This window comes from Oncorhynchus masou, chromosome 12 (assembly GCF_036934945.1).
Source record: "Oncorhynchus masou masou isolate Uvic2021 chromosome 12, UVic_Omas_1.1, whole genome shotgun sequence".
NCBI lineage: Eukaryota > Metazoa > Chordata > Actinopteri > Salmoniformes > Salmonidae > Oncorhynchus > Oncorhynchus masou.
The window spans coordinates 63,469,534-63,479,548 of NC_088223.1; the positions used below are offsets into that span (position 1 = coordinate 63,469,534).

General features: G+C 41.7%; 1 protein-coding gene across 2 annotated transcripts; it reads left to right on the top strand.

Annotated features, from left to right (window-relative positions):
- Positions 1-72: 72 nt before the first annotated feature.
- Positions 73-9,755, top strand: ap4m1 (adaptor related protein complex 4 subunit mu 1). 2 transcript variants are annotated; one of them, XM_064981625.1, is made up of 16 exons: positions 73-292; positions 456-517; positions 643-728; positions 839-945; positions 1,120-1,216; positions 1,378-1,488; positions 1,659-1,739; positions 1,876-1,938; positions 5,452-5,518; positions 5,674-5,727; positions 6,145-6,251; positions 6,368-6,459; positions 6,659-6,703; positions 6,947-6,997; positions 7,141-7,258; positions 9,391-9,755. In XM_064981625.1, exons 2-16 carry the CDS (start codon positions 460-462, stop codon positions 9,580-9,582), a joined length of 1,329 nt encoding a protein of 442 aa, XP_064837697.1. In that variant the 5' UTR covers positions 73-292; positions 456-459; the 3' UTR covers positions 9,583-9,755. The 2 variants fall into 2 exon arrangements, with proteins under 2 accessions (XP_064837697.1, XP_064837698.1); XM_064981626.1 differs by lacking the exon at positions 456-517 and having other exon boundaries at positions 574-728.
- Positions 9,756-10,015: the final 260 nt, after the last annotated feature.

Sequence of the window (10,015 nt, forward strand, 5' to 3'; positions counted from 1 at the left end):
GCAGGAATTGAAATAATCTCCCTAGGTGGCGCTGTGAAACTCGAGGTTGATTTAGCTGCCAGTCAACAAACACCAAATAAGAATTGACGTGTAAATAAACGATGGCTAGCTAGCCAGCTAGTTACGAATAATGTGATTACCTATCTTCTTCGAGTTTACATTTCTGTCAACGTAGGGATTTTGGTATTTTGCATTATCAAGTAGCTAAGCAACCATCCTGTAGAAAAGCAGACACGATTGGAGGCACGATTCATAGACAAGTAACGTTAAGTAGACTGCTATTTGGCTGCTGGTACGTAAATCTCATAAACACTGAATAACATTTGAAATGCTGATGTTTGATAGTCAGAGCCCACAGTGGGTTTGTCGATGTCATGGTTGTTATAATGTTAGTTGGAGCTAACTTCGGTTGATGTTACCGACTAATATGCATAGTTTTTTTTATTTCCCTCTAGGAAGATGATATCCCAGGTGTTTATATTGTCCTCCAAAGGAGATCACCTCATCTACAAAGACTGTATCCTACATCATAATATCTTACCTTTCCCTCTTACACATATCCTTAATCTTCAGGCATTTCTCCCAGTGAGTTGTGAGTGGAAATGCTGTGAATAATGAATGGCCTTAACCCCGAGTTGTCAGTCCGTGGTGAAGCTGGAAAAGATGCTGTCAACAAATTCTATGAGATGGTTACTGCATTGACTGGTGGCCAGCCTCCAGTTGTAATGGTAAGTTGAAGGGTTTGGCAAATAGGCATGGTGTGGGTTTTGATCAGCCGTCTATTACGGTATAATCATAGTTTCAAACAGTAATGTGATTTCCCTCTGGTTGCCCACAGAAACACAAGGAGCTGCATTTTGTTCACATCAGACAGGGAGGGCTCTATTGGGTTGCCACGACGAAAGCTGATGCCTCTCCCTTCACCATCATCGAGTTCCTAAATAGGTAATTGTGTCTGTAAGGAATGTATTCTACAAGTAGCTTTCTGTGTATTTAATATCTCATTTGGTGTGCATCAGTCTCTCCACAACAACCTGATTTACAGGTTGGCTTCTACTGTGTGTGTGCGTGTGCGTGTGTGTGTGCGTGCATTCATGTTTTGCTTACTGTGTGTCACAGATTAACAGCCCTGGTTAAGGACTACTGTGGTTGTCTGTCAGAGAAGTCTGTCCAGATGAATTTTGCTCTCATTTATGAGCTGTTGGATGAGGTATTGGTGAGTATTCTCTCTCCTCTGGCATCCATCTTTATGCCATTTTGAAGGCCCTATATTTGGTCCTAGTTATCCGTGCCTATCTCCGTTCCTCCTTATTCCCACTGTCATCTATTTTCCTCCCTCTCTCTCGTCCCACCTTTCTCTCACTTTATCCCCATCAGGACTTTGGTTACATTCAGACGACCTCTACTGATGTCCTGAAGAACTTCATCCAGACTGAGGCGGTCAGCTCCAAACCCTTCAGCTTGTTTGACCTTAGTAATGTGGGGCTGGTAAGACACCAATGCATGGTCACAATCACACTGACTCTTGGGGCTGCCCTGAAAATAAGTGCACTGGGTCCCATTTGCTAACATTTCCTGGTTATCTGCTTTTTAACCTTAACATGTTGAGCCCTACTTACTCAGCTCTTTTATTCCACTTTCTTTTCCCTCCTGGTCAGTTTGGAGCAGACACCCAGCAGAATAAAGTGGCCCCCAGTGCAGCTGCCACACGGCCCATCGTGTCAAGTCAAGGAGAACAGGTAAAGAATGTGTCTACTGCTGGATGTTATGGGCTATTTCTAGGTGCTAGTGTGTTGATCGATGAAGATGTACAGATATGTATGAATTCTTTGTATATATGTATTCAACACCTTGTTTTTTCCCTTCTGTCTTCAGGGAGGCAAAAATGAGATATTTGTGGATGTGATTGAAAGGATGTCTGTAGTCATTGGTGCCAATGTAAGTATCACTGACTACATGGTGGAGCCATGCATATGATCAGTATCTCTTCCTTTTTAATTTTTTAAATTTTTAATTGGCAAGTCAGTTAAGAACAAATTCTTATTTTCAATGACGGCCTAGGAATAGTGGGTTAACTGCCAGTTCAGGGGCAGAACGACAGATTTGTACCTTGTCAGCTCGGGGATTCGAACTTGCAACCTTTCGGTTGCTAGTCCAACGCTCAAGGTCAAGTCTGTCTACATATGTGAAAATGGCACATTTCTATGATCTGTAGTTAAGAGGATAAGAAGAACGGTCCTAAAACAAACGCTGCTCTGTAGCTAGGTGTCCATCCAATTGGCAACAGATAGTTAGTCTTGTCTCATCGCTGCAACACCTGTATGGATTCGGGAGAGGTGAAGGTCAAGAGCTGTCCGTCCCCCGAAACACAGGTTGCGCTGGTGCGCGATGGGACAAAGACATCCCTGCCAGCCAAACCCTCCCCTATTGTGTGCCGCCCCATGGGTCTCCCGGTCGCGGCCGGCTGCGACAGAGCCTGGACTCGAACCCAGAATCTCTAGTGGCACAGCTTGCACTGCGATGCAGTGCCTTAGACCACTGGGCCACTCGGGAGGCCGTGTTTCTACCAAACTGACATGTTGCGGGATAAACGTCAGTGCGTGATGATGTAGTGCACACAAAATGAACTTTTTCGCTTAAGTTTTCAATAGAAAATGTGCCTACTACTTTGGTCTTGGCACGTTGCAGATACAGTGCAGGTGGGCTAGTCTACATGGTGAGATTATTATGGATAAGTGAAAATATTTTTATTTGTCAAGCATTGATCATCATGTCACCAGAATAAGACCCTCGACATTTATTGGAAAGGAGCATCAAGATCACAGTGTACTTTCACCACCCTGTGAAGCTCATCATAAATTAGTTAATCTGTAAGGACAGACACTGGAGACGAGAAGCATGTACAGGGAGTGAACATTTGATTAAACACAGATATGAAACGGGGCAGGACAGCGTCCGGACATGAAAACATAATAACATTAATGCTGACACGGGGAACCAACGGAGGAACAGACAGATATAGATGGGGCGGCCATTAACAAAGTGAAGGAGTCCAGGTGAGTCCAGTAAGCGCTGATGCGTGTAATGATGGTGACAGGTGTACGTAATGAAGGGCAGCCTGGCACGCTTGAGAGGGAGAGCGGGAGCAGGCATGGCGTAATCGATAGCCTACTAAACTGCATGGTTTCCAGAGTCGCAGTAGGACCACACACACCACATACACATACGTACAAATCTGTCGTTCTGCCCCTGAACACGCAGTTAACCCACTGTCCTCAGGCCGTCATTGAAAATAAGAATTTGTTCTTAACTGACTTGCCTGGTTAAATAAAGGTAAAAAATAAAATAAATATCATCGCATGACTAAATTTACTTCGATATGATGGTTATTATATCAATATTTGCATATACAGTGCCTTGCGAAAGTATTCGGCCCCCTTGAACTTTGCGACCTTTTGCCACATTTCAGGCTTCAAACATAAAGATATAAAACTGTAATTTTTTTTAGAAGAATCAACAACAAGTGGGACACAATCATGAAGTGGAACGACATTTATTGGATATTTCAAACTTTTTTAACAAATCAAAAACTGAAAAATTGGGCGTGCAAAATTATTCAGCCCCTTTACTTTGTGCAGCAAACTTTGCTCCGAAGTTCAGCTTGAGGATCTCTGAATGATCCAATGTTCTAAATGATGATTTAATCCACCTGTGAGTAATCATTTTTTCCCATTCCGCCTGCACTGTGATAGTCTCAGAGGTCCGTGAGGTTGCACAGAGAGCATTTGAAGAACAAGAACACACCAGTTATTTCCACAGATTCTCGATTGGATTCAGGTCTGGACTTTGACTTGGCCATTCTAACACCTGGATATTTTATTTTTAAACATTCCATTGTAGATTTTGCTTTATGTTTTGAAATGGATTGTCTTGTTGGAAGACAAATCTCCAAGACCTGGCCGTCCCAGGTACACTTTCAGCTCATCAAGGTTCTTCAGAGATGCAGCCAAGATTTGGCTCCATCCATCTTCCCTGGATGAACTTCAGAGATCCCAGCTGAGGTGGGCAGACCCTGTCCATATGCTGACCACAACCATGTTTGACAGTGGGGATGGTGTTTATGGTTGCTTTTGGCCAAACATAACATTTCATTAAAGATATCCAAAAAGTTAGTTTTGGTTTCATCTGACCTGGGAGACACCTTCAAACATGTTGGAAGAAGGTGTCTCTGGTCAGATGAAACCAAAACTACACTTTTTTGGAACAATGCAAAATGTTTGTTTTGCCACTCTTCCATAAAGGCCAGATTTGTCAAACATGGTGATTGTTGTCCTATGGCATCCCACCTCAGCTGTAGATCTCTGCAGTTCATCCAGAGTGATCATGGGCCTCTTGGCAGGCATCAGGGAAGTCTTTAAAATATGGGAAGATGGATGGAGCCAAATACAGGACCATTCTGGAAGAACCTTGGAGTCTGCAAAAGACCTGAGACTGGGACTTGGGATTTGTTTCCAACAAGACAATGATCAAAACATAAATCAAAATCTACAATGGAATGGTTCAAAAATAAACATATCCAGGTATTAGAATGGCCAAGTCAAAGTCAGACCTGAATCCAATCGAGAATCTGTGCTTTTAACTGGAACTCTGAGACTGTTCACAAATGCTCTCCATCCAACCTCACGGAGACTTGATTACAGCACAGGTGGATGGGAAAATTTATCATCATTCAATGTGCAAAATTAGATCATTCAGAGATCCTTAAACTGAACTTCGCAGCAAGAGTTTGCTGCAGTATTAATTTAAAGGGGCTGAATAATTTTGCACGCCCAATTTTTCAGTTTTTGATTTGTTAAAAAAGTTTGAAATATCCAATAAATGTCGTTCCACTTCATGATTGTGTCCCACTTGTTGTTGATTCTTCACAAAAAAATACAGTTTTATATCTTTATGTTTGAAGCCTGAAATGTGGCAAAAGGTCGCAAAGTTCAAGGGGGCCGAATATTTTCGCAAGGCACTGTAAATGTGTTTCAAAGAATAACAAAAAAATTGTCTGCATTTTTTTTACACAATATGACTTTACTCGCAAAAACTGTGAAGGGAAACGTAGTTAGTGATGTCACAGGGTAGGATTAAACGTTTTAAAATATTGTGATTTTCAAAACCTGTAACGAGTTTCTTGCTCTCCAAGTCACCACACATCTCATAGTGTTTGAAAATCGCTGTAACTTCTGATGAGGTCATTGGGTAGAACCAATTATATAATTATATTATGTTGTATATTTTTTTTTTTCAAGGCGTAGAAATGCGCTGTTTTCACATCTCTGGCTTGGTGCTGGAGATCATGAATATGAGCTTGAAAAGGGGCAGAGTTGCACTTTAACCTATACTTACTTTCTGTCCTTTCCATTTCTCTTTCTCAAAGCAATTAATTCCTTCACTGTTCTCCAGGGAGTTCTGATGAAGGCAGACATTGAGGGAGAGATCAGAGTGAAGTGTTACATGCCAAGTTGCTCAGGTGAGTTTTGTGTTTCAAGTCTTCATTTTGAATGATAAGCTGCCAGAGTAGGTACGGTAAATAGAGGGCAAGTACAAATCCAAATTCCTCCGTGTCAAATTCTCATCACTTTCTCTCCCTTTCCCCCTCTACTCTGTTCCTCACCCTGTTGATAGAGATGCGGATTGGACTGAATGAAGAGTTCAGCATAGGAAAGTCCCAGCTGAGCGGTTGGTACCATCCCTTTGCAAATACTACATCCTTCACTGGCAATATTAGTCAATTTTATAAGATCAGTTGTCACTGTGCTGACTGTATGGGTGACCTGAATTATTACTACACTTCCTGTAAAATCCTGCATAAGATGAATATGAGGCCATTGTATTAAAACCTATGATTCCCTGCCACGGCATTGATTGTCATAATGGATGTTATTGACCTTTTAGTTGTACTCTTATCCATGTTGTGGAAGAGCACAGTCACTATGGGCTGAATTCCTATGGATTCATATTTGCACACATTCTCGTTCAGCTCTCTCATTGACATCAAGGCATTACACAAAAGTCTGCTATCGACTTTTATTCAAATTAGGATTCTGCCATATATTCCAAATGTAATTTCCCTTCCCCCACCCTCTCTCCTCTCAGGTTATGGGGCAGCTGTTCGTGTGGATGAGTGCAGCTTCCACCAGGCTGTCAGGCTGGATGAGTTTGACACCTATAGAATTCTGAAAGTGTGTCCCAGCCAAGGAGAGGTGCTCATGGAATTTACTAAATCACACACACAAACACTACAACAATACTTGTATCTCACTGTTATATAAACCAATTTATTCTCTCACAGTTTCTTACAAACATTTTCCTTCTCTAGCAAACAGTGATGCAATACCAGTTGTGTGATGACCTGCCCACAGCCCCTCCATTCCGTCTATTCCCTTCTATAGAGAGGGACAGTGGTGGCAGGTACATAACCCTTTTCATTCATGTTGGATAGAGAACCCTTTACCAGAACCATCTCAAAATATGTAGAACACACAGATTTCCCTTACTCTTTGATGACAGTCATTTTAACATCCCCATTTTACTAACTTGAGTGTTGGGAAATCAAGTCTTTAAACAACCCAACCACCACCCTTAACACACACTTGTTCTTCCCCTGTAGGTTGTTGATGTACCTGAAGCTGCGGTGTGACCTGCCCCCAAAGAGGTCAGTTCTCCATTAACAGGAAATGCTTATTTGCTGATATGCATCTTCTGTATGTTGAGAATGTAGAGTTTGCATGGAGCATATGTGGTAGTCATTGAACACTTTATCATGTTGTATGATGCACATTATAATAGTGTAATAACATATGATCGTGTAGTCTGTCAGTGTGATTGTCCTTGCCTTCTCTGACTGGGCTGCAACTTAGGTCCCTCTGTCACTGAGGCAATCTCTTTTCTCTTACAGCGCTGCTATTAGTGTTTCTATTACAATACCGGTACCCAAGGGCTCGCTTCGGTGAGAAGAAACTCCTTTTTCTATCTCATGTTCCCTCCATCTTTTGCTTTGTCTCTCACTATGTGTAACCCCCCCACACACACACACACACTACATAACAAGCTCCCCCTCCTCTCTCTTTTCTCACCTTCTTTGTTCTCCAGTCTCTCTCAGGAGTTGAGCAGCCCAGACCAGAGTGCTGAGCTGCAGCCAAAAAACAAGGCTGTCCATTGGGAGATCCCTCGCTTCCCTGGGGGCGCACAGCTCTCCGCCCTGTTCAAGGTGACTAAACATATCCGAACAACAATGAGAAACATAGAAATAGTAGATACTGGTAGTGTGAGAGTATAATAGGCCAGTTTCAATCATTATGATGTCAGGAAATCAGGAACTTCTTATCAATCAGGAAGAATCACCTCTGCACACGTGTTTGCTGTAGATCAGATTGTTAGGTGCCGATCAGGTTCTCAAAATCCATGAGCCATTTCGCATAGAGCAATGACGCATATGCAGACAGCATCGAATGGTTAACATGCAGTACCATTCAAAAGTTTGGACATAGCTATTCATTCAACGTTTTTTCTTTATTTGTACTATTTTCTACATTGTATAATAATAGTGAAGACATCAAAGGTATGAAATAACACATATGGAATCATGTAGTAACCAAAAAAGTGTGAAACAAATCAAAATATTTTATTTTACATTTGAGATTCTTCAAAGTAGCCACCCTTTGCTTTATTGACAACTTTGCACACTCTCGGCATTCTCTCAACCTGCTTCATGAGGAATGTTTTTCCAACTGTCTTGAAAGAGTTTTCACATTCTGAACACTTGTTGGCTGCTTTTCCTTCACTCTGTGGTCCAACTCATCCCAAACCATCTCAATTGGGTTGAGGTCGGGTGATTGTGGAGGCCAGGTCATCTGATGCAGCACTCCCTCACTCTCCTTCTTGGTCAAATAGGTCATTGTCCTGTTGAAAAACAAATGATAGTCCCACTAAGAGCAAACCAGATGGAGATGGCGTATCGCTGCAGAATGCTGTGGTAGCCATGCTGGTTAAGTGTACATTGAATTCAAAATAAATCACACAATGTCACCAGCAAAGCACCCCCACACCATCACTCCTCCACCATGCTTCACGGTGGGAACCACACATGTGGAGATCATACGTTCACCTACTCTGCTTCTCACAAAGACACAGCGGTTAGAACCAAAAATCTCAGATTTGGACTCATCAGACCAAAGGACAGATTTCCACCAGTCTAATGTCCATTGCTCATGTTTCTTGGCCCAAGCAAGTATCTTCTTATTTATTTATTTATTTAAAAACATTTTTTTTTACCTTCATTTAATTAGGCAAGTCAGTTAAGAACAAATTCTTATTTTCAATGACAGCCTAGGAACAGTGGGTTAACTGCCTGTTCAGGTGTAGAACAACAGATTTGTACCTTGTCAGCTCAGGGGTTTGAACTTGCAACCTTCCGGTTACTAGTCCAACGCTCTAACCACTAGGCTACCCTTGCTGTCCTTTAGCAGTGATTTCTTTGCAGCAATTCGACCATGAAGGCCTGATTCACACAGTCTCCTCTGAACAGTTGATGTTGAGATGTCTGTTGCTTGAACTCTGTGAAGCATTTATTTGGGCTGCAATCTGAGGTGCAGTTAATTGGCCATTTTTGAGGCTGGTAACTCTAATTAACTTATCCTCTGCAGCAGAGGTAACTCTGGGTCTTCCTTTCCTGTGGTGGTCCTCATGAGAGCCAGTTTTATCATAGCGCTTGATGGTTTTTGCGACTGCACTTGAAGAAAGTTCTAGAAATTTTCCAGATTGACTGACATTCATGTCTTAAAGGAATGATGGACTGTCGTTTGTCTTTGCTTATTTGAGCTGTTCTTGCTATAATATGGTCTTTTACAAAATAGGGTTATCTTCTGTATACTAACCCTACCTTGTCACAACACAACTGATTGGCACAAACGCATTAAGAAGGAAAGAAATTCCACAAATAAACTTTTAACAAGGCATACCTTTTAATTGAAATGCATGCGCTGGTTGAGAGAATATCATGTGAGAGAATACCATGTGTGTGCAAAGCTGTCATCAAGGCAAAGGGAGGCTACTTTGAAGAATCTCAAGTATAAAATATATTTTGATTTGTTTTACACTTTTTTTTTGTTTCTACATGATTCCATATTATTTCATAGTTTTAATGTCTTCACATTTATTCTACAATGTAGAAAATAGTAAAATAAAGAAACCCTTGAATGAGTAGGTGTGTCCAAACTTTTGACTGGTCTTGTACGTTAGTGGAAACTTTGCAAGTGCATTATATGCCTCTAATAGTAGATAGACACCTTTGTTTATGATTGACCAACATGCTGACCACTTCCTCTCTCTCTGTACATTCAGCTGGAGGTCTCTGGCCTTAGCGCTGCCTCGTTACAGGAAGTGGGACCGGTCAGTCTGAGCTTTGAGCTGCCGAAGTACACCTGCACAGGACTGCAAATTAGATTCCTCCGCCTGTCCCCGATACAGCCTGGACCGTCGCAACGTTGGGTCCGCTATGTAACCCATTCAGACTCGTATACCATCCGTATCTGATACGGACATACAGTACATACACACACCATTGATCAGTCAGACTCTGGCTTACTCTCAGTACAGATGTGAGCCCCGATCTTGACTGCCTGAAAACGTCAAGGGACTTTTGTATCATATGTTTATTCTGTATATGGCGGAGTGACCCAATACAAATCTACTACATCAAAAGGTTACACCTACATTTCACTATTGTCATTATATTATGTCATGTGGGAAATCATTCAGGAAAGTCTATGAATGTGCATAAAAACATATTCAGCACATTTGAGTTTCTGCAATGCAGGGATAATCAGGATCAATATACAAATAACCAGGACCAACCCCTGGAGTTCCGCAGAGGTACTGCAGGGGGTCCACAGCTAGATAAAAAAAGTATGTGTGTATATATACAGTACCAGTCAAAACACCTACTCATTCAAGGTTTTTCTTTATT